Source organism: Bos javanicus, chromosome 17, assembly GCF_032452875.1.
Source record: "Bos javanicus breed banteng chromosome 17, ARS-OSU_banteng_1.0, whole genome shotgun sequence".
Classification (NCBI taxonomy): Eukaryota; Metazoa; Chordata; class Mammalia; order Artiodactyla; family Bovidae; genus Bos; species Bos javanicus.
The window spans coordinates 54,026,505-54,051,119 of NC_083884.1; the positions used below are offsets into that span (position 1 = coordinate 54,026,505).

Sequence of the window (24,615 nt, forward strand, 5' to 3'; positions counted from 1 at the left end):
TTCAAAAGCTCCCCCATTGCCTCAAAGATAAAGCCCAAACCCCCTAATCTGACATTTGCAACCCTCCCACATTCCTCATAGGCTTCTGAGGTAGAGCTAGTGGTAAAGAATCCACCTGCCAACACAGGAGACACAAGAGACGCAGGTTCCACCCCTGGGTCGGGAAGATCCCCTGGAGAAGGACATGGCACCCCACTCCAGTATTCTTGCCTGAGAAACCCCACTACAGAGGAGCCTGGTGGGCTACAGTCTATGGGGTTACAAAGGGTAGGACATGACTGAGCGACTAAGCACACACATGCCTTATAAGCATAATTGGTAACTATTAATTATCTATATCAGTAGGCATTAATTGAGTCATGCCAGGCATCAAGCAAAGCGCTCTACGTGCATTAGCTCAGATGATTCTCATAACAACCCTATGAGGGAGGTGCTACTATAATTACCATTTTACAGATGAGGCTCAGAGAGATGAAGTGGTTTGCCCAAGGTTGCTCAGCAGGAGCCCCCACCTCTGCCAACACAAAGGCTTTGCTCCTCTCTAGCCTGTCCACGAAGGCCCCCTGCAGACTTGCAGCGCTCCTACCTTCCCCCTCTTTTCCCCTCCTTCACCCCTGCCAAGCCAGCCCTTCCCACTTAGCCACAAGCCAAAGGAAGAGGAAGCTTCTCCAGGGTCCAGGAGGCTGGTTTCCTCCTGCTGCTTGAAAACGGGCTCAGGGGTCATTTCCAAAGCATTTTCCAAAAGCAATGACAGCATGGCAGGACGTGGCTAGCATACAGACTTTGGAGAGAGTCAGGTGGTTGTGGCAATTTAGCTGCTAAATCATGTCTGACTCATACGACCTCATGTAGCTCACCAGGTTCCTCTGCCCATGGGACTTTTCTGGCAAGAATACTGTAATGGGTTGCCATTTCCTTCTTCAGGGAATTTCCCTGACCCAGGTATTGAACCTGAGTCTCCTGCATTGCAGGCGGATTATTTACCGCTCAGGCTTGGGCTCAATTCTCAGTTCTGTCACTTTTTAGCTGTGTTCCTTGGATACCTCTCTAAACCTCCATTTTCCAATCTGTAAAATGGGGATGACGGCACCTACCTCCTAGGGTTGTTAGAGGATTTAATAATTAAAGGGCATAAAAGCAACTACACTCCAATAAAAATTAATTTAAAAAAGAAAAAAGAAAGGTCACAGCATCTAGTGTGTTTAGCACAGTATCTGGCTTATAAAACCAAATGACCAGAAAATCTAAGTTTTTGTTGTTGCTGCTATTTATTATTTTGAAAAAGTGCTCTGCCTCCAAAGGTGACAACTTGAGACAGATCACACTCTTTCAGCTGAAGATATTTTAAGTTAAAAAATCAGCTCCCCTTCTTACATACAATAACGAAAGCACAGGTGACCAAAGAAAAAAATAGTAAGTCAGACGTTATCAAATTTTAAACAATCTGTGCTGCCTGTCATTCCATCAAGTGAAAACACAACCCACAGAGTGGGAAAAATGATATTTGTAAATTTATGATATTTGTAAATCATATATTTGATAAGGGACTTGATTCCTGATAAGGGACCACATAAGGAACCATTACAACTAAGTGACAGAGGACGAGATGGTCGGATGGCATCACCGACTGAATGGACATGAGTTAGAGTAGCTCCAGGAGACGGTGAAGGACAGGGAAGCCTGGCGTGCTGCAGCCCATGGGGTTGCAAAGAGTCAGACACAAGTGAGCAACTGAACAACAACAACTCAGTAATAAAAAGACAAATAATACAGTGAAAAAGTAGGAAAAGGATATGAGATATTTCTCCAAAGAATGTATGAAATTAACAATAAACACGTAAAAATGTCAACATCATTAGCCACTAGGGAAACGCAAATCAAAATCACAATGAGACAGGGCCAAAACAAAAAACAAAAACAACAACAGCAAAACTCTGGGAGACCAGTTCTATGAAACTGCGCTCGGCAACAAAAAGACACACAATCCACGTAGAGGCACCAATATGGAAGACTCTCAAATGCATTATGTTGAATGCAAGAAGCCAGACTCACAAGGCTGCTTACTGTCTGATTCATTTATACAAAATGCTGGAAAAGGCAAAACCCACAATCTGTCCACATAACAGAAAATAGATCCCTGGCTGTCAGTGACTGGGTGGGGGAGGGTTTAACTACAAAGGTATACAGTGGTGAATGGGTTGGTGGGTCTGATTTTGAGTAATGAAATTGTTTTAGATCTTGATTGTGGTTATAGTTACGTGACTGTATATGTTTTCAAAACTCACAGAACTATATGCTGAAAAGGGTGAATGTCATTCTTTATAAATTACATTTCAAGAACTACGACTCTCAAAAAGCCATATTTACAACTCCTAAAATCGTATAAATCATGCAAATATTATTTGCGGCAGAATCAGAATGGCAATTAGACCTGAAGGGAAGGAAATAAACTTTTTGGTCACAATAGCCTGGGGTGATCCCAAAAGAAGATTCCAAATGGAAATTGTTGAACTGGTTCTCTTTACTTAAATGCAGGTTCTCTTTATCCAATTCAGAATGGATTAACGTTGCTGTACACCTGAAACTAACACAACGTTGTAAGTCAACTGTACTCCAATTAAACTTGAAAAAATAAATTAATAAAGTCCATTCAATGGCTGACAGTCATTGGTATGTTTTGCACTGTGGGAACTGCCAGCATGTGGGATCTTAGTTCCCTGACCAGAGATCGAATCTGTATCCCTTGCAGTGGAAGCATGCAGTCTTAACCACCGGATTGCCAGAGAAATCCCTCTTGATCTGTTTTTATAGTTACTTAATGTTTCCTTGTATTTAACCAATACAAGGACATTTAGGTTGTTTACAATATTTTCCACCATGGTAGATGAACTAAGACAAGTGAACAGCCTTATAAATGAGGGTAGGGATTCATGTGGATATTATCTAGAGTACGAGATCTTATGCCCTTTTTTCCCTCCCTTTTTTTGCCATGGACGTCTTTGGATGTCTTGTGAAACCTCTGCATGGTATGATGTGCCAAAATTCCAGGCTCTCAGAAGCATGCAGGTGATCTGCATAAATCACATTGTCCAGTTTAGTTAGACCTGATGAGTTTCTCTTATAAGTAATTTGTCAATTATTCCTCAATAAAGTTGGGGGTAGAAAGAGGGAGTATCAGCATCTTTTCTGCTGCAGCCAAGCCAGACAGCCACATTCCAAGTTCAAAAGACAGCCAAGGCTTTCCCACACCCTTTTGTCACGTTGGTCTTAGAATACAAGCCGACTCGCCCAAAGATATGCAAGTCATGGCACGTTATGTCTAAAGATAAGGTACATGATTTCACAGGAGCTCATTAGCAACCAAAGACTGTGTTTCCAAACCTCAAAAGGGCATCTTCATTTAGAGACTGCCTCTTTTTCACATTGTGTCCATTAAAAATATATATTTATTTATTTCGATGCACTGGGTCTTATTTGCACCACGTGTGATCTAGCTTCCTGACCAGAAATCAAACCCAGGCGCCCTGCATTGAGTGCTCCGAGTCTTAGCCACTGGATCACCAGAGAAGTTCCACATCGTCTTTTTTTTTTTTTTTTCCCAGAAGGAGCCAATAGGCAAGGACTCATAGTATGAACTGTTCTGTTTTTGATACTCAAAGAACTCAAATTCCAAGCTGCCCATATGGTGAAATGCAAGAAAGTTGTGTCCCAGTGATGGTTTTTTTCCTTGCAGCTCTCCCTAACTGTGACCATCCCTCTCCTATTTATGAAATTACAATCATATAACACTTTATATCAGCTTTAATTATATCAGATCAGATCAGTCGCTCAGTCGTGTCCGACTCTTTGAGACCCCATGAATCGCAGCACGCCAGGCCTCCCTGTCCATCACCAACTCCCGGAGTTCACTCAGACTCACGTCCATCGAGTCAGTGATGCCATCCAGCCATCTCCTCCTCTGTCGTCCCCTTCTCCTCCTGCCCCCAATCCCTCCCAGCATCAGAGTCTTTTCCAATGAGTCAACTCTTCGCATGAGGTGGCCAAAGTACTGGAATTTCAGCTTTAGCATCATTCCTTCCAAAGAAATCCCAGGGCTGATCTCCTTCAGAATGGACTGGTTGGATCTCCTTGCAGTCCAAGGGACTCTCAAGAGTCTTCTCCAGCACCACAGTTCAAAAGCATCAATTCTTCGGCACTCAGCCTTCTTCACAGTTCAACTCTCACATCCATATATGACCACAGGAAAAACCATAGCCTTGACTAGACAGACCTTTGTCGGCAAAGTAATGTCTGCTTTTGAATATGCTATCTAGCTTGGTCATAACTTTCCTTCCAAGGAGTAAGTGTCTTTTAATTTCATGGCTGCAGTCACCATCTGCAGTGATTTTAGAGCCCCCCAAAATAAAGTCTGACACTGTTTCCACTGTTTCCCCATCTATTTGCCATGAAGTGATGGGACCGGATGCCATGATCTTCATTTTCTGAATGTTGAGCTTTAAGCCAACTTTTTCACTCTCCTCTTTCACTTTCATCAAGAGGCTTTTTAGTTCCTCTTCACTTTCTGCCATAAGGGTGGTGTCATCTGCATATCTGAGGTTATTGATATTTCTCCCATCAATCTTGATTCCAACTTGTGTTTCTTCCAGTCCAGCGTTTCTCATGATGTACTCTGCATATAAGTTAAATAAGCAGGGCGACAATATACAGCCTTGACGTACTCCTTTTCCTATTTGGGACCAGTCTGTTGTTTCATGTCCAGATCTAACTGTTGCTTCCTGACCTGCATACAGATTTCTCAAGAGGGAGGTCAGGTGATCTGGGAACTAATATTCCACCGGCCTCCTAGTGCATCCTAAAAAGAAAAAAAAAAAAAAAAGGCCAAGATTCTAAATAGATGATTATCAAATCTTCAGGATAATGGCTGGCTCAACTATGTTAAAAGAAAAAAAAATATATCAAATCAGGGGCTTCCCTCATGGCTCAGTGGTAAAGAATCTGCCTGCCAGTGCAGGAGACACAGGTTCGATCCTTAGGCCAGGAAGATCCCACAGGCTGTGGAGCAACTAAAGCTCTTGCACAACTACTGAGCCTGTGCTCTAGAGCCCACATCCCACAACTACTGAAGCCCAAGCACCCTAGAGCCAGTGCTCTGCAACAAGGGAAGCTACCGCAGTGAGAAGCCCTGGCACCACAACTAGAAAGTGGGCCCCCGGCTCCCCAAAACTAGAGCAAAGCCTGCACGGCAGTGGAGAACCAGCAGAGCCAAAAATAAATTTTAAAAATTATTTTTTACAAAATGAAAGAAAGAAAATCAGCCTCAAGCCTGCGGGTTCCCTGTCGTCTACACACCAGGGCACAGTGGAGGGTGAGTCACATGAGGACATCTAGGTTGTGGGCTCCTTGAGCAAGCCATCTGGCACCTAGCTCCTAGCACAGGATGGGCATGGACTGGCCACTCAGGAACAAAGAGCCAAGGCAGAAGTACCCATCCACCGCTAATCTTCTCCAACTGGGCCCAGCCTGAGATGGAGCCCCAGGAAGGGGGCCCGGGGGGCTCCAAAGACTGGGTCCTGTAGGTTCCCCTCCCCCACCTCTCCCACAGATGGGAGAGGCATGTAGGGGTGCTTCCAACACGTGACCGAGACCCCACAGTGTTTATGGAAGCAAAGTCCAGGGTGTAGGAGGGACGAAGATACCAGCCCTGGTCAGCAGAGCTGGTCACTTACCTTTGGCACCCGAGGCTGCTGCTGACGTGTTTCCTCGATTCAGCAAACATTAACTTTGTGCCGAGGGCACAGGGCAGGTCAGGTTCCAGGAGAAAGGATTTGAGTTGGCCGCCGCAAGCAAGGGCCAACTTCACAATGTTCTTCTGCACCTGGGATGGGAGGGTGCACTGAGACATTCTCCCACGTGGAAACTCCTGGCCCATGAGTGCCACTCTGGGCTCCACCCACTCCTGTTTTCAGATGGAAACCTAGACTCAGGGCACCAAGGTGGACCCAGAGGCAGACTGGCCCAGTGGGGGCAGAATAAGGAGGTGGGGCCACCTTGCCTACCTTCATATTTGCCCAGGAAGCAGAGAAGAGGGAAAAGATGTCTGGACTGGTGGGAAGCAAATAGGCCGGAGCTAGGATCTCTGTTCTTACAGCTCTACAACCCTAGGGGCATATATTCACTCTCCGAGCCTCAGTCTTCCCATCTGTCTGGTGGGGGGGGATCAATATCTCCCACTTGCCTAGAAGGTGATGCCTACGGCGATGGGGTTCTGGGGACTTCCCTGGCAGTCCAGAGGTTAAGATTCTGCACTCCCACTACAAGGGTTCTCCAGTTCGATTCTTGGTTGGGGAACTACATGCCATGCAGTGGTGCAGCCAAAAATAAAAAGTGTAGGCTCTGGACTTAGAATAATCTGGTTCACATTCCAGTTCTATTCTGACTGGCTTAGGAAAGTTCTCTGATTGTCCCAGGTCCCACCTCCCAGGGGTTTGCTGACTAAGGCTGACCCATGGCAGCTAAGCAGCTGAACCTCTGACCTAGTTCTGAGAGGGCTTCCTGGAGGAGGTGGAAATTTGAGAGTGGACCAGGAGGACCTAGCAGGTCTTGCTGAGGAAGGTGGGAAGGGGTGCTCCTCCCCGGTACAAGCCTCTCTTTGCTCTCTGGTTGGGAGGGGAAGACAAGAGAGGCAAGGAGGGAGGAGGGGGGCAGGAAAGAATGAGGGGAGTAATGTCAGGCACCTTCTTGCTGTTAGTTCATTTTTCTTATCTGAGAAATGGGAACATTGGATTGAATGTTGGACTGAATGATCCTCAAGGTTATAACCTACCAGGATTATCTGTTTTTCAGTATTAAAAAAAGAAAAGAAAAAAGGCAGGGAATTCCCTGGTGGTCCAGTGGTTAGGACTTAGTGCTTTCATTGCTGGGGCCTGGGTTCAGTCCCTGGTCAGGAAACTAAGATCCTGCAAGCCAAAAAAAAAATAGAAGAAGAAACAAACAACAAAAAAAATTTAAGGCATCTGACACCAAAAGCAAAAGCAAAAATAAACAAATAGGACCACATCAAACTAAAACACTTCTGTACAGCAAAGGAAACCATCAACAAAATGAAAAGGCAACCTATTGAGTGGGAGGAAATATTTGCAAATCACATATTTGATAAAGGGCTAATATCGAACATACAGGAAGACCTCACAACTCACTAGCCAAAAAAAAAAAAAAAATTATAGGGCTTCCCTGGTGGTCCAGTGGTTAGGAATCTGCCTTGCAATGCAAGGGACACTGGTTCAATCCCTGGTCTGAGAAGTTCCCACGTGCTGGGAAACAACTAAGCCCGTGCACCACAACTGCTGAGTCTGTGCTCTAGAGCCTGGAAGCCGCAGCTCCTGACGCCTGAGGGCCCTAGAGCCCGTCCTCCAAAGCAAGAGAAGCCTCCTCAATGAGAAGTCCACGCACTACAATTAGAGAGTAGCTTCTGCTCACTGCAACTAGAGAAAGCCCACGTGCAGCAATGGAGACCCATCACAGCCCCCCAAAATAAATAAATAAATCTTCAAAATATTTTTAAAACAATGAGCCGTAAAAGGGAATAAAAATTTTGCCATTTGCAACAACAGGCATGGGTTGCAAGAGCATTATTCCAAATGAAATAAGTCAGAGAAAGACAAACAGTATATGATTGCTCTTTCTCTCTCTCTCTTTTTTTTTTTGGCCGTACCATGAAGCTTGCAATACCTTAGCTCTCTAACCAGGGATTGGATCCTCAGCAGTGAAAGCACACAGTCCTAACCACTGAACCACTAGGGCGTCCCCAGTGATTTTTTTTTTTTTAATAGGGTTATTGGTGTTGGCTTAGGGTATTTATTAACTTTAGGACAAAGAGAGCCATAGGGCGGAGGTAGGGCTACATCCAGTGTTATAATTAGGATTAGCGTTAAAGCCAGTGGAATACTCATATGGTGAATGTGAAAAGGTAAAGAAAACCTGGGTGTGAATGTTCTGGATTTCACACCTAAGTTTTCTTTACCTGACTAGTGTGCTTATCCTCCCTTCTCTTGAAATTTCCTTTTTTTTTTTTTTTGGCATATGGATCTTAGTTCCCCCACTAGGGATTGAACCTGCACCCCCTACAGTGGAAGCATGGGTCTTAACCAATGGACCAACAGGGTAGACCTCCTATGATCTCTCTTATATGCAGTATCTTAACTCATTATTGATAGTAGAATTTTTGCAGAAACTAACACCTGTGACTGGTGATTTGCTATGTAAGTGATACTGCTAGGTCTCCGGTCAATAATGTTCAGATGACAAAAGATGTATTAATATGCCTCTGGTCAAGAATGTGTTAAAAAAAAAAAAAAAAAACAAAGAAAAACAAACAAAGAAAGCAAAACACATCAGACACCAGGTTCACAGACACAGAGACCTGGCCTGTGACTGTCAGGGGCGGGGTGGGGGATGGGGCAGGGAGTGGGAGAAATTAGTGAACTTTTTTTTTGGTTTAAATACATTGGAAAAAACTATGAATGATTTGCCACTGGGGTAAAATAAACATTACTTTCAAAAGACAACAACAAAGGCTAATGCAGGACGTTTGGAAATCCAAAATGCAAGACAGGGGGTGAGGGGTATAGTCACAGGCTGAGACTGCCAGCATCAGGGACTGGAAAGAATGTTTTTTCAGGCAATGAGGATAGTTGATGAAATCAGTTCCCTAGGAAGACAGCTCAGCAATGGGGTTTCTGGGGACCGAGGTGGAGTTAGACGAGGGTGGGGGAGCTGTCCTGGAGCCCTCAGGTAAATGCCACAGCTGGCCAGCAGTCACCACACCATGTTCCAGGAAACTGAGCCTTGAAGATTCAGGTGTGGGGGGATTCTGGGGAAGAATCCAGGCCTTCCTCCTCCCAGGGCGATAGCTCCCACATCCCACCCACTCTGGGCCAGGGGTGGGGCCACAACCTCTTCCCCAGTACCCAGGCTGGGACTGCCCTGGTGGTCCAGTGTAAGGGACACAGGTTCAATCGCTGGTGCAGAAAGATTCCACATGCCGAAGAGCAATGAAAGCCCATGAGCCGCAGCTACGGAGCCCCAGTGCTACAACTACTGAAGCCCGTGTGCCTAGAGCCTGTGCTCGGCAACAGGAGAAGCCGCCGCAGTGGGAAGCCCGCGCACCACAACTAGAGAAAGCCCACGTGCAGCAACAAAGACCCAGTGCGACCAAAAATGAATAAATACATAAATCAAGTAAGTTAAAAAAAAGGAGAGAGAAGCCAAGCACCACAACCAAGAGTAGCCCCTGCTTGCCACAACTAGAGAAAAGCCCATGCAGCAATGAAGACCTAATGCAGCCAATAAATAAATAAACATTAATAAATAATTAATGGGCTTTCATTAAAAAAAAAAACAAAAAACAGGCTGGGGCAACATCAGTTCAGTGCAGTTGCTCAGTCGTGTCCGACTCTTTGGGACCCCATGAATCTCAGCATGCCAGGCCTCCCTATCCATCACCAACTCCCGGAGTTTACCCAAACTCATGTCCATCAAGTCAGCCATCTCATCCTCTGTCGTACCCTTCTCCTCCTGCCCCCAATCCCTCCCAGCATCAGGGTCTTTTCCAATGAGTCAACTCTTCACATGAGGTGGCCAAAGTATTGGAGTTTCAGCTTCAACATCAGTCCTTCCAAAGAACACCCAGGACTGATCTCCTTTAGCACGGACTGATTGGATCTCCTTGCAGTCCAAGGCACTCTCAAGAGTCTTCTCCAACACCACAGTTCAAAAGCATCAATTCTTCGGCACTCAGCCTTCTTCACAGTCCAACTCTCACATCCATACATGACCACAGGAAAAACCATAGCCTTGACTAGACGGACCTTTGTTGGCAAAGAAATCTCTCTGCTTTTGAATATGCTATCTAGCTTGGTCATAACTTTCCTTCCAAGGAATAAGCGTCTTTTAATTTCATGGCTGCAGTCACCATCTGCAGTGATTTTGGAGCCCAAAAAAATAAAGTCTGACACTGTTTCCACTGTTTCCCCATCTATTTCCCATGAAGTGATGGCACCGGATGCCATGATCTTAGTTTTCTGAATGTTGAGCTTTAAGCCAACTTTTTCACTCTCCACTTTCATTTTCATCAAGAGGCTTTTTAGTTCCTCTTCACTTTCTGCCATAAGGGTGGTGTCATCTGCATATCTGAGGTTATTGATATTTCTCCCATCAATCTTGATTCCAGCTTGTGCTTCTTCCAGCCCAGCGTTTCTCATGATGTACTCTGCATATAAGTTAAACAATCAGGGTGACAATATACAGCCTTGACGTACTCCTTTTCCTATTTGGAACCAGTCTGTTGTTCCATGTCCAGTTCTAACTGTTGCTTCCTGGCCTGCATACAGGTTTCTCAAGAGGCAGGTCAGGTGGTCTGGTATTCCCATCTCTTTCAGAATTTTCCACAGTTTATTGTGATCCACACAGTCAAAGGCTTTGGCATAGTCAATAAAGCAGAAATAGATGTTTTTCTGGAACTCTCTTGCTTTTTCCATGATCCAGTGGATGTTGGCAATTTGATCTCTGGTTCCTCTGCCTTTTCTAAATCCAGCTTGAACATCAGGAAGTTCATGGTTCACTTATTGCTGAAGCCTGGCTTGGAGAATTTTGAGCATTACTTTACTAGCATGTGAGATGAGTGCAATTGTGTGGTAGTTTGAGCATTCTTTGGCATTGCCTTTCTTTGGGATTGGAATGAAAACGGACCTTTTCCAGTCCTGTAGCCACTGCTGAGTTTTCCAAATTTGCTGGCATATTGAGTGCAACACTTTCACAGCATCATCTTTCAGGATTTGAAATAGCTCAAATTCCCCTTAATTATGAATTCTGGAGTCACCTCTGCATGCAAGCTGGCCTTGGCTTCTGGGCTTTGAATTCTGGAGGGCAAAGATCGAAATCCCAGCACAGGGTCCTGGAAAGAACGTCGTGCCCCTGGCGTCTGTGCCTGCCTCTGTGCCCCACTGGCTAGTGGCCTTGGGCATGTCAGTCCCCCTTTCCAGGCCTCACAGCGTCACCCTGTCCAATGAGGCTGTGGCTGGATTAGAGGTCTCCAGGCACAGGAGCCTCCAGGATCAGCTCCCACCCCCAGGAAGGCCAGGAGGCCGGGGGCGGGGCCAGGTACATGTTAAATATTTCTGTCCAGCACTCCGCTGGCCTCTAGTCCCAGTCTTCTCAGCAGGAAGTGTGACCACGATCAATCATGGTAAGAGCCTGCCTGGGGTGACAACCTAGAGGGGTGGGATGGGGTGGGAGGTGAGAGGTGGGAGAAAAGCTCAAGAGGGAGGGGACATATGCCTGATCCATGGCGATGTATAGCAGAAACCAACACAAGATTGTAATTATCCTTCGATTAAAAATACATGAATTAAGAAAGAAAAGAAAGAAAAAAAAAGAAAGAAAAGAAAAAAAAGCCTAAGCTTAAAAAAAAAAAAAAGAGCCTGCCTGGACCCATGGCGGCCTTACCTGATGGTAGGGATCTGTGGTGAGATTTCCATAAGCACATTGTGTCCGAGTGTCTGTGTCTTACTGTTCTTTTCTTTCTTCCTAGACGACTTACAGCGACAAAGGAGAGAAGGTAAGCAGGAGGGGAAATGTGGGGTCAGGGCCCTGGGAGCCTGGGATGTCAGCAAAGGGCAGAAGAGGAAGAGCTTCAGTGGGTACGTGACATTCTGGATACAGGCTCAGGTTCATCTCTGCACTCCCCTGACCTCATTGCGACTGGACTCACTTCAACCTTGCCTTCCTAAGAAAAATTTTTACCTCTTTTTAAATTCCTGCCAATTGCTTAATCGTGTCTGGAAGTTCTTTCTAAGGTCTAATTTAAATCCTTGCTCCTGTAACATAAGGCTGTTCACACTGTGAAACCTGGGCAGACCTCCTCAGTGGGTGGGGTTTACCAATCCTAAACCCACAGGAATTCAGTTTCTACATGAGAACCCTCTTTCGAGGCTTGGCAAGGCTTCAGGGCAGAGGGGTGGGGTGAGGTGACTTGTCCTCACTTCTGGGATTGAGGGTGGCACAAGGGAGAGGGCTAGGGGACTCCTCTCCACTGACACTTTTCTAGACCCACTTCTAGGGACTCAGTCTCACCCCTTCTCTCCTTCTGCAGCCTGAAAGAGGCCGATTCCTCCACTTTCACTCTGTGACCTTCTGGGTTGGCAATGCCAAGCAGGTAGAAGCCGGGGCGAGGTGTTGGGATTGGGCAGAGGGCAGGCAAGGAGGCCTCTAGGACAGGGCAGGCCTCTGGCCAGGTCTGTGATTGGCTGCTGGGAGGGAGGATCCTGGCCAGTGTCGGGAGTGTCCTGGAAGGACAGTCACTCTTTGGATCCTAATTACACAATCCAGGCTGCAGATCCCAGCGGGGACCTTAAGGGAGATCAGCATGGGCCAGGGAGCCAGGCTTTTTTCCCAGGAGGAACAGTACCTGGGGCAATGGGGCAGACATGCTGTGGGGGTGTGGGCCAGCGCCTCACCCCTCACAGGCCTGCCTGCAACTCTGTGATTCAGGCTGCGTCATATTACTGCAGTAAGCTGGGCTTTGAGCCCCTAGCCTACAAGGGCCTGGAGACCGGTTCCCGGGAAGTGGTGAGCCATGTGGTCAAGCAAGGGCAGGTGAGTCTCTGCACCGGGCCCCCACTCCTCCAGGAGGCCCGTCTCTCCCCTGCTGGTCTCTGGGCTCCCTGGTGGCTCTGGCACCTCTGGGTGCAGCAGACCATGAGGCCCTTCCTCCAGGTGGCTGGGTGCTGTTCCAGGCTGCCTGGTGTGGTTAGCGGAGCCTGTGCTGAGGTCAGCCCCCATGGGCACCTTTGTACAACGCGCAACAGGGACCTTTTTGGTTTGGTCTCCTTCTCAGCCTGGCCCAATGCTGGTCTCATGGATGTTCGGGAAAAGTGGGCAAAGGCCTCCAGCATCAGAGCTTTAACTCTGAGCTGTGCCCTGGTCTGTAGGTCCCTGGAGCTCTCCCCATAGGCAGGCCTGACCACCAGCTCATCCTGGGACTCCAGGCAGCTCTGGCATGGGGGAAGCCCCCATCCCTCAGGACCAGAGGGGAAACTAAGGCAGAGAAGGGGCAGGAACCCAGGATCAAGAGTCCTTGGGAATTCCCTGGCAGTCCAGTGGTTAAGATTCTGTGTTTCCACTGCAGAGGGCATGGGTTGGAAGCCTGGTCAAGGTACTAAGATCCCATATGCCACACGGCATAGCCAAAAAAAAAAAAAAGAGTAGTTCTGCCTGGCAGAGAGGAGGTGGTCCTAATGCCCCACCAGGGGTATCTTGCTGGTGGGCAGGGAGAGGGGCTGGGGGTGTACCTCCACAAGTTCACCTGACCCACCAGCAACATCCCTCTTCTCTACATCTTAGATCGTGTTCGTCTTCTCCTCTGCCCTCAACCCCTGGAACAAAGGTGAGGGGGCCTTGGAGGGTTCAAGGTGCCAAGGAGTGGAGACATGGTATTGTGGGTAGGGGTCAGGGACACAGAGGTGGGTTAGGGTTGAGGGAGGGGGCCTGAGCCCAGAAGGAGATGGAGCTCAGAAGGCTGAGAGTATGGGGGAGGGGCTGTGATTCCAGCATCACCTGCCTCCCCTGCTGACCACAGAGATGGGCGATCACCTGGTGAAACACGGCGATGGAGTGAAGGACATTGCGTTCGAGGTGGAGGACTGTGACTACATTGTGCAGGTGAGACCGCACATGGGCTGGCGTGGAGACAAAGCAGGGAGCCTCAGCCTGCCCTCTGTCTGCCAGAGGGACCTCCCATCGGTCAGGGCTGGAGGGCACTGCCACGCTGGAGTGATGTGCCCAGACGCTGGTTGACACATACCTGAGTTCCAGTGACATCTGCCCCTTGGTAGCCAAGCAATCTCTCTCCAGGCCTCAGTTTCTGCATCTGTAAAATGGGAATAACCACCTATCTCACTGAGTTGTTACAAAGAGGAAACGAGATCATAATTATCATTTCATAGGCATGATTCTGTACCAAGCAAGTATTCAAGAGACAGTTTAGGGACTTCCCTGGTGTTCCAGTGGCTAAGATTCCAAGCTCCCAATGCAGGGGGCCTGGGTTTGATCCCTGGTCAAGGAACTAGCTCCCACATGCCACAAGTAAGACCCAGTGAAGTCAAATAAAGTAATTAATTCTTTTTTTAAAAGAGGCAGTTTAGAGGTTTAAAGTGTAGATTCCAGGGGCAGACTACTGCGTCTGAATCTTAATTGCTGTGTGACTTTAGGTGAATGACTTACTTTCTTTGTGTTTCAATGTCCTCATCTTTAAGTGAATGACTCCATTCATAAAAGAGACAATAATAGTGCCTTTCACGTAATGAGGATTTAAGAGGTTAATACTTACAACAATGCCTGACATGTGATAAGCATAGACATCCAGTAATGAGGTTTTGCTAAATAAATACACGAATCATGCATGTAAGGCAACTGGCAGAGGGTCTGACACATAGTAGGTGCTCAATAAGTGCCAGCATGGGGACTTCCCTGGTGGTCCAGGGGTTAAGAATCTGCCTTCTAATGCAGCAGACGTGGGTTCAATCCCCGGTCTAGGAACTCAGATTCCACATGTCATGGGGCAACCTACATGCTCCAGAGCCCGCCTATTACAAAGAAGATCCTGTATGTTGCAACTATGACCCAATGCAGCCAAATAAATAAATGTTTTTAAAAATAAATAAATAAATGCCAGCTGGTATTCGACTTATCCAACCACCCTTTTTCACTAATGAAGAAACTGAAGCCTAGAGCGGGGGCAGGGCCACAGAGTGAGTGAGCACAGGACAGGCAGGACAGACCCCCACCCTCACCTGGTTTGTCCCCCACAGCCCCGGGCCTCAGTTTTCCAATCTGCCAAATGGGCATGAGGCATGAGTGTCAAGGGCAACAGTTAAAGTTGGTTGGAGTTCCTGCCTGGGGCTGGAAACACTGGAAGAGGCTGTGGCAGGACCACACAGAGAGGATCCAGCAGGGACAGCCAAAGGGCTCCCTGAGGATCCAGCACGGACCGCCTCCCCACCCCGTCTCCTCTGCAGAAAGCCCGGGAACGAGGCGCCAAGATTGTGCGGGAGCCTTGGGTAGAGCAAGATAAGCTTGGGAAGGTGAAGTTTGCTGTGCTACAGACGGTGAGTTAACTTTGGAGCCTCCACCTTGCCTACACCCACAGAGATGCCAGGACCCTTCTTTCCCAACCCCTGACTCCATTATACCATCCCATCCTTGTGCCTCAAAGCACAAACATTCTCCCTCGACCCCGATCGCCTGTATTCTTGGCTGGTGTGCAGAGGCTGAGGGGGGCTCCCAGTCACCCATCTCTGGGCTTCCCTTCCTCCCCAGTCGAGGTGAGAGCATGGGACTGCAAGCGGCAGGCAGGGGCTCCGAAGGAAGGAGATGGGTGGGTCTGGGGAAGGAGATGGGATGGAAGCCCCTCCCCACTCAAGCTGTGTGACTTTAGACAAATCACTTCACCTCTCTGCAAGTCCATTTAAATGAGCAAGGACCACCTGTGTGACCTGCCAAACACTACTTAACAGTTCTGGGCCTGTTCCTTTAGCTGTGATCCCTCCCTCCGGTCATTTTAAGGATCAAATGAGATGATTCATACATAGTACTTAGAACAACAGCACTGGCATATCGTAGATAACCCAACAAAGCCTGTTTAGCACCTGAGACCATCATAGGTCCTTCCTCCTCATGATTTATGTTAAAAAAAAAATTTTTTTTTTGATGTGGAACATTTTTAAAGTCTTTATCGAATTTGTTACAATATCGCTTCTGTTTTATATTTTGGCTTTTGGCTGCAAGGTATAGGGGATCTTAGCTCCCCAACCAGGGATCCAACCCACACCACCTGCATTGGAAGGTGAAGTCTTAATCACTGGACCACCAGGGAAGTCCCCCTCCTCAAGATTTACTACAACTTGGAGAAGGCAGTAGCACCCCACTCCAGTACTCCTGCCTAGAAAATCCCATGGGCGGAGGAGCCTGGTAGGCTTCGGTCCATGGGGTTGCTAAGAGTCAAATATGACTCAGCGACTTCACTTTCACTTTCAAGGATTCTTAGGGTCTTCCCAGGTGGTGCTAGTGGTAAAGAATCTGCCTGCCAATGCAGGAGATGTAAGAGATGTAGGTTTGATCCCTGGGTGGGGAAGATCCCCTGGAAGACGGCATGGCAACCCACTCCAGTATTCTTGCCTGGAGAATCCCGTGGACAGAAGAGCCTGGGAGGCTACAGTCCATAGGGTCGTGAAGAGTCGGACACGACTAAAGCGACACAGGACACATACATGCAAAGATTGTTAGAGTGATTGAAAGGATCCTTCCATATAATTAGATCCAATGCCCTCATCATTCTTCATGCAGACAACATATTTGTATCGAGCACCTATGATGAGCTAGGATGGTATCATGAGCAAGACGTCATCACAACCCCCACAGAGCTTCTGGTCCTATGGGGAGACTGTCAAATTCCCAAATGTCAAATTGCAGTTCATTTCGGAAAGGGGAAGTGACTTGCCCAAGATCACACTTGGAGTTAGGACCAGATCTGGGCTGGAACCCAGGGCTGTGTTGGCCCCATGCAGTGTGGCCTGGGTTCAGCCGGGATGGGACCTCAGGCTGTTTGCCACCCACAGTATGGGGACACGACACACACCCTGGTGGAGAAGATGAACTATACTGGCTGGTTCCTGCCTGGATTCGAGGTACCACCATTCATGGACCCCCAACTTTCCAAGCTGTGAGTGCCCCTTGGAACAGGGGAGGGTGGAAAGCAAGGCCCTTTCATCCATGCAGGGCAGGCAGAGCATCTCGGGACCTGCTGGGGGAGCCCCTGAGGGTCCCCCAGGATTGGCTTGAAGAGGCAGCATAGAGGTGAAGAGCATAGGCTCTGGAACACAACTGCCTTGGTTCAAATCTCAGCTCTGTTACTTCCTAGCTATTTAACCTTGGCAAATTACTTTTCTTTTTCCTTTGTTTGGCTGTGCTGGGTCTTCACTGCAGCAAGTGGGCTTCTCTAGTTGTGGCTCGCAGGCTCCAGATCACGCAGGCTCAGTAGTTGTGGCACACAGGCTTAGCTGCCCGGCTGCATGTGGGATCCTAGTTTCCCAACAGGGATCGAATCTGCATCCCTTTCGTTGGCAGGCAAATTATTAACCACTGGACCACCAGGAGTCCCAAGTTATTTTTCTAAGCCTCAGTCTCTTTATCTGTAAAATGGGGCTAGTAATAGTATGTGAGTGAAGGCAAATAAAGTGTCTATAGTAAGTGCTATGGAATAGTGAGCAGTTATTGTTATTGAGGGGTAGGGAGAAGGAGATTTAGGGAGTAGCCTTCTCCTCACCCACTGTTTCCCTCTCCAGGCCCAGCTGCAGTCTCGAGATAATCGATCACATTGTGGGAAACCAGCCTGATCAAGAGATGGTGTCTGCCTCTGAATGGTGAGTTCCTGGCCCAAGCCCTTCCCACACCTGTGACAGGACCGCTCCCCAGTCTTATCAGGAAATAGAGCACAAGGCAGGGGAGGTTAGCCTGAGGTCACCAGTTCATCTGTTCTCTGTAAAATTGTCACCATGGAGATCTGATGATTTAAGGCCCAAATTGACCAACCAAGGCCCTCCAGGAAACCTTGGAGAATCAGCACTGGGGGTGTCATAGTTCAGGGAGGCTTGAAGGAAGGTTTTGTTGTTGTTGCTCAGTCACCAAGTCGTGTCCACTCTTCGCACCACACCAGGCTTCTCTGTCCCTCACCATCCCCCGAAGCTTGCACTATTTCATGTCCAATGAATCCGTGATGCCATCCAAACATCTCATCCTTTGTTGCCCTCTTCTCCATCTGCCTTCAATCTTTCCCAGCATCAGCGTCTTTTCCAATAAGTCAGTGGAGGAAGGCTACCACTACTCAAAAGCTCGTCAAAGAGCTCGTGGGTGCAAGTCAGAAGCAAATAGCCCTTCTCAAAAGCACCTCCAGGGACTTCCCTGGCGGTTCAGTGCTTAAGATTCCACGCTTCCACTGCACAAGTGGGCACGGGTTTGACAGATGGGAAACTAAGGGGCTTCCCCAGTGGCTCAGCAGTAAAGAATCCACCTGTAAGGCAGGAGCTACAGGAGATGGGAGCTTGATCCCTGGGTCAGGAAGACCCCCTGAAGGAGGGCATGGCAACTCACTCCAGTATTCTTGCCTGGGAAATCCCATGGACAGAGGAGCCTGGCAGGCTACAGTCCATGGGGTCACAAAGAGTCAGACACGACTGAAGCAACTGAACACACACACACGCACGCAGAGAACTAAGATCCCACACGTGCACAAAGTAGCCTAAAAAATAAGAATTATTTTTTAAAATAAAAATTATTAAAAAATCATTTTTTAAAAATAAAAATCATTTCTTTTAAAAAATAAAAATTATTTTTTAAATAAAATAAATGATACTTTAAAAAAAAAAAAAGGTTCTGCATCTGTTGGTGTGTCATCATGTATACAGGTCTTGTTACCAGATGCTTTACTTCCACCCAAAGGAACACTGTCCTAAAATTCATGATGTGTCTGATGTGAAAGGCAGTTCCCTTTTTGATGCCTGCTCAGGGAGCAAATTCTGGAAGGTGGAGTGGGGGCAGAGGGCCAGTCCTAGGCCGGCACTCAGAGCCGGCGGGCCCTTCCGGCAACCCCGCAGGTACCTGAAGAACTTGCAGTTCCACCGTTTCTGGTCCGTGGATGACACGCAGGTGCACACGGAGTACAGCTCTCTGCGGTCCGTCGTGGTGGCCAATTATGAGGAATCCATCAAGATGCCCATTAATGAGCCAGCACCGGGCAAGAAGAAGTCCCAGATCCAGGTGAGTTCTGTCTCCTGCCCCGGGGACCTTGGCTGGGAAAGAGGGAAGCGGGGAAGAGGCATGAGGGCTCTTGCAGCTGAGGCTCTTGGCTGGAGCCACTGACAATGGTTTCCTTGCTTCCCTTCTGCAGGAATATGTGGACTATAACGGGGGCGCTGGGGTCCAGCACATTGCTCTCAAGACCAAAGACATCATCACAGCAGTGAGAAGCCCATTCCTGGTCCTAATTCACCTCCCATTCAGCTCCAGAGCCAAACTTTGCAAACTGAGTCAGGGGCCAGGGGTGGGGGTGGCAAGTGGAAGTCCTGGGTCCCCTTCATTGGCCCAGATAGCTGACGGGGTTCTCTTGCAGGCTCCTGCCACTCATGTGCAGGCACACTGCCACCCCCAGAAAGTTCTGTCTCTCTGCTACAGAAGAAGCAAGTGCCAGAGTAACAGGAAGCCTGGATCTAGACCCGGTTCTACCTGTGACTTGCTGTGTGTCTCCAGGGATTCAACTTCCTCTCTGGGCTTCAGTTGTCTCAACTTGAAAATGAATCTATTAAGTCACAGGATCCAGTAGGTCCTTTCAGTCAAATTAAGTGTCCTGAGTCTATGGCCCCAGCCTCTGGGGAGGTTGGGTGACCAAGTGGACAGGAGCCTGGCCTGTACCATTCAGTCCCAGAGCAACCAAGAATTCACTGCATGACCATGGCAACTTCATTTCATTCATTTTTTCATTTGCTCAAAAGATGCTTATTGAGGGAACTCCCTGGTGATCCAGTGGTTAAGACTCTGTGCACAGGGGCCATGGGTTCGATTCCCAGTTGAGGAACTAAGATCCCACACGCCATTTGGTGTGACATAAAGATTAAAAAGAAAAAAGGAACAGCTGGAACAGAATGAACAAAGGAGAGCGGGGCCAGGAATGAGGTCAGAATGTAGGAGTCAGGGCAGATAGTGAGAACTTTGACTCTGAGACACCAGGGTAGGGTAAGAAGAGGAGTGACATAATTTGACTAGTATTTTAATAACCCCCCCTGGCTACTATGTTGAGAATAGATACTTAATCTTTCAAGGCCTCAGTTCTCCCAGCTATGAAGTGGGGAGAATAATCATCCAAATGTCTCAGAAGATCGCTGCGTCAATGTAAGGAGACAGTACATAGAAAGTGCTCGAGACAGGCACATGCATGTGTGTGTGCTCAGTCGCTTTAGTCGTGTCTGACTCTTTGTGACTCATGGGCTTTAGCCCACGAGGCTCCTCTGTCCACGGGATTCTCCAGGCAAGAATACTGGAGTGGGTTGCTGTGCCCTCCTCCAGGGGATCTTCCCAACCTAGGCATCAAACCCAGGTCTCCTGCATTGCAGGCGGATTCCTTGTCACTGAGCCACTGGGGAAGCCGAGACAGGCACATCGTGAGGTTCCATTAAGTGTTAGTGATTGCAGTTCTTCTCATGAGACCCACAAGGCCCAGAGGTGGAAGGGGATGAGGTGACATTGCATCGTAGCAGTTGATGGGGCTTGGAAAAGGACCCTGGCTCAGCACTTCTACCTGGCTGGGGGTGTTGAGCATGGAGAGAAAAGGACTGACCTTGACCCTGCTCTGAGACAGATTCGCCACTTGAGAGAGAGAGGCGTGGAGTTTTTGGCTGTTCCATCCACATACTACAAACAACTGCGGGAGAAGCTCAAGATGGCCAAGATCCGGGTGAAGGAGAATATTGATATCCTAGAGGTGAGGTTTAAAGCCTGATCCTGGGTCAGCCAAGAAGAACAAGCCCTGAGTTCCATCTTACCTCACAAATGTCGTCTAACCCTGGCATCAGGCTCTGCGATGTGGGGGAGAGGAAGGAGAGCAGACCAGGGCCCTGCCATCCTGAACTTGCATTCTAGTGAGGAGACAGACAACAAACAAATAAATAAGTAATACAAACACCATTAGAGAGAGAGAGAGAAAGTTGGTGATTAAACTGGCTATGACAGAGAGTGACCTGGGGCTACTACATAGGAGGCAGTCAGGGAAGGCCTCTCTGAGGAGGTGACATTTCAGTGAAATCTAATTCAATGGCCCCCAACCTTTTTGGCATCAGAGACTAGTTTCATGGAAGATGATCTTTCCACAGACCAGGGATGGGAGGAGATGATTTGGGAATGATTCAAGCACATCATATTTATTGTGCACTTTGTTCTATTGTCCTTATATCACCTCCATCTCAGATCATCAGGCATAGATCCCAGAGGTTGGGAACCCTGATCGAGATGATGAGAGGCGGTTGGCTGCATGAAGGTCTAAAGAAAGAGCAGTCCTGGCAGAGGAAATAGCAAGTGCAAAGGCCCTGAGGCAGCAGCAAGCTCTGAGTATCTAAGAACAGAAAGAGGGCCAGAGTGTATGAAGGGAAATGTTTGAGGAGTGGCCCAGGTCACAGAGGGAGGCAGGAGCCAATTCCTCTGGTAGGCTATTCAGGAGTCTGGATTTTTTTCTTCTGTGGTCAGAAACCACTGGAGGTTTGGGTTTGGGGTTTTTTTTTTTTTTTTGGAGGTTTTCTTGGCTTTATTTTTAACAACTTTATTGATATATAAGTCACAGAACATGTTATTTAAAAAAAAAAAACACAATTCAGTGGTTTTTGGCTATTCACTATATTATGCAACAATCATCAAAATCAATTTTGGAACATTTTCATCACTTTCAAAAGAGACATCAGACTTCTTAGCCACCACCTCCCAATCTCTCCATCTACCTTCTCCTCACTCCTAGCCCTAGGCAATCACTGATTTCTGTCTCTATAGAGTTGCTTTCAGAGAAGGCAATGGCATCCCACTCCAGTACTCTTGCCTGGAAAATCCCATGGATGGAGGAGCCTGGTAGGCTGCAGTCCATGGGGTCGCTAAGAGTTGGACACGACTGAGCAACTTCACTTTCACTTTTCACCTCCATGCATTGGAGAAGGAAATGGCAACCCACTCCAGTGTTCTTGCCTGGAGAATCCCAGGGATGGGGGAGCCTGGTGGGCTGCCGTCTATGGGGTCGCACAGAGTCGGACACGACTGAAGCGATTTAGCAGCAGCAGCAGAGTTGCTTTCTTCTAAACATGTATATAAATAGAATCATATAATATGTAATCTTTTGTGACTGACTTCTTTCACTCAACATAAAGTTTTCAAGGTTCATCCATGAAACCTGTGTCAGTACTGTGTTCCTTTTTATAAAACTGAATAATATTCCATTGGATGAAGAGACCACATTTTGCTTATCCATTCATCCACTGATAGATATTTGTTTCTACTTTTTGGCTCTTAGGAATAATGTTGCTATGATCCTTTGGGTATGAGTTTTTGTGTGGACAAGTTTTAATTCTCTTGGGTAGATACCCAGGAGTCAAATTGCTGGGTCATATGGTAACTCGACTATTAACTCTTGGAAGAACTCTCAAGACTGTTTTCCACAGCAGCTGTACCATTTTACATTCCCAGCAGCCACATAGGAGAGTTCTAGTTTCCATTGCAGAATGGAAACAGGGGAATGAGATGATGTGATTTCTAAAAGATCTCTGTCTGTGTGGAAGATGGATGGTAAGGAGACAAAAGCAGAAGCACTGGAGAGCTGTGTGGGTGGTACTTGGGTGGTACTTGTGTGGTCCACACCAGCCTTAGGTGGCTGATACAGGGGCTGAAGTGGGGAGGTGCTAAGAGGACAATTGGGGGATCTGTTTGGAAGTGTCTGGAACTGCTGCAGAAAATGGTCTTTTCTTGGCTTTGGGGGTGCAGAAACCCCCATGGCCTTTCTAAGAATCCCACCATTTCAGGCTAGGGGGGCGGGCCAGCCTGCCCCTTACCTAGTCCCCTGCCTCCTACCTAGGAGCTGAAGATCCTGGTGGACTACGACGAGAAAGGCTACCTCCTGCAGATTTTCACCAAACCCATGCAGGACCGGCCCACGCTCTTCCTGGAAGTCATTCAGCGCCACAATCACCAGGTATCACTAAGGACCGCCTGTCCTCGGCGGGTGGCTTTCTGGGCCTCGCAGCTCATCTCCTTTCTCCCGCCCCAGGGTTTTGGAGCCGGCAACTTCAACTCACTGTTCAAGGCCTTCGAGGAGGAGCAGGACCTGCGAGGCAACCTCACCGACATGGAGCCCAATGGGGTTGTGTCCGGCATGTAGGCGCCGCAGGTCCAGCAAGAGCCACCGAGGCCCCGCCCACCTTCGGGAGCGGGGCGCACGGTGGATCACGCCCCCTCGCCCTGTGACCCGCCCACTCCACTGGAGCTGAAGGGAGCCCTCCTTGCCCCGCCCACCATCCGACTCCGGGACCCCTCCCCCACACACTAAAGGCTCCGCCCACTACTTACCATGCCCCTCTTTGGGGCCTCTACCTCTCCTGCCCTTGGGTATAAAGCAAAGCAGAGTCCAAGGCAGTGTCCACGCGTTTGTGTCGGGCTGGATCAGTGACGTTCTTCGGCCGCCAGGGGGAGCTCAAGGCGGCAGCCCTGTAGGAGGCGTCCGCTTTACGGATGCTGGGGAAGCTCAGAGGCTGGGGAAGCTTCGGAGGCGCCTGGTGCAACCCTGTGCTAAGTAGGTCCAAGTAGGTTGGAGGGGAGTTATGGAACCAAAGGGTGAAGAGGACTTACACTCTAAAGGAAAACACAGACAATATCTTTTTGTGGTAAATGCTATTAAGAAAATGAAGCGAGTGATGAGCTTGTGTAGAGGTAAGGGTCGGAGGGAGGGCCAATTTCGATCGAGGGAAGGGCTCTCTGGGAGATGATATTTGTGAAGCAGCCATGAGAAAATCTGGGGAAAGAGCATCCTAGGAGAAAGGTCAGTCAGTTCAGTCGCTCAGCCCTATCCGACTCTTTGCGACCCCATGAATCACAGCAGGCAAGGCCTCCCTGTCCATCACCAACTCCCGGAGTTCACTCAGACTCACGTCCATCGAGTCAGTGATGCCATCCAGCCATCTCATCCTCTGGCGTCCCCTTCTCCTCCTGCCCCCAATCCCTCCCAGCATCAGAGTCTTTTCCAACGAGCCAGCTCTTCGCATGAGGTGGCCAAAGTACTGGAGTTTCAGCTTCAGCATCATTCCCTCCAAAGAAATCCCAGGGCTGATCTCCTTCAGAATGGACTGGTTGGAACTCTTTGCAGTCCAAGGGACTCTCAAGAGTCTTCTCCAACACCACAGTTCAAAAGCATCAATTCTTCGGCACTCAGCCTTCTTCACAGTCCAACTCTCACATCCATACATGACCACAGGAAAAACCATAGCCTTGACTAGACAGACCTTTGTTGGCAAAGTAATGTCTCTGCTTTTGAATATGCTATCTAGCTTGGTCATAACTTTCCTTCCAAGGAATAAGCGTCTTTTAATTTCATGGCTGCAGTCACCATCTGCAGTGATTTTGGAGCCCCCCAAAATAAAGTCTGACACTGTTTCCACTGTTTCCCCATCTATTTCCCATGAAGTGATGGGACCTGATGCCATGATCTTCGTTTTCTGAATGTTGAGCTTTAAGCCAACTTTTTCACTCTCCACTTTCACTTTCATCAAGAGGCTTTTTAGTTCCTCTTCACTTTCTGCCATAAGGGTGGTGTCATCTGCATATCTGAGGTTATTGATATTTCTCCCATCAATCTTGATTCCAGCTTGTGTTTCCCCCAGCCCAGCGTTTCTCATGATGTACTCTGCATATAAGTTAAATAAGCAGGGTGACAATATACAGCCTTGACGTACTCCTTTTCCTATTTGGAACCAGTCTGTTGTTCCATGT

The 24,615-nt window shown here is 48.1% G+C and overlaps 1 protein-coding gene and 1 long non-coding RNA gene across 2 annotated transcripts; one reads left to right on the forward strand and one right to left on the reverse strand.

Moving 5' to 3' along the window:
- Nucleotides 1-4,299: 4,299 nt before the first annotated feature.
- LOC133228817 (uncharacterized) lies at nt 4,300-12,266 on the reverse strand. Its single transcript, XR_009730372.1, has 3 exons — nt 11,503-12,266; nt 5,727-5,875; nt 4,300-4,852 (listed from the first exon to the last, which is right to left on the reverse strand). It is a non-coding gene; the product is annotated as an uncharacterized LOC133228817 (long non-coding RNA).
- HPD (4-hydroxyphenylpyruvate dioxygenase) lies at nt 11,163-23,261 on the forward strand. Its single transcript, XM_061384749.1, has 14 exons — nt 11,163-11,242; nt 11,588-11,614; nt 12,149-12,211; nt 12,547-12,651; nt 13,399-13,441; nt 13,634-13,716; nt 15,072-15,161; nt 16,671-16,774; nt 17,397-17,474; nt 18,705-18,867; nt 18,998-19,069; nt 20,462-20,584; nt 22,709-22,825; nt 22,901-23,261. Exons 1-14 carry the CDS (start codon nt 11,240-11,242, stop codon nt 23,009-23,011), a joined length of 1,182 nt encoding a protein of 393 aa, XP_061240733.1. The 5' UTR covers nt 11,163-11,239; the 3' UTR covers nt 23,012-23,261.
- Nucleotides 23,262-24,615: the final 1,354 nt, after the last annotated feature.

Excerpts from the sequence above, each read along its gene's own strand:
- HPD (XM_061384749.1), top strand. Across the intron at positions 11,615-12,148 it reads ACAGCGACAAAGGAGAGAAG|CCTGAAAGAGGCCGATTCCT; the intron begins GTAAGCAGGAGG and ends CTCCTTCTGCAG. Across the intron at positions 16,775-17,396 it reads GACCCCCAACTTTCCAAGCT|GCCCAGCTGCAGTCTCGAGA; the intron begins GTGAGTGCCCCT and ends TTCCCTCTCCAG.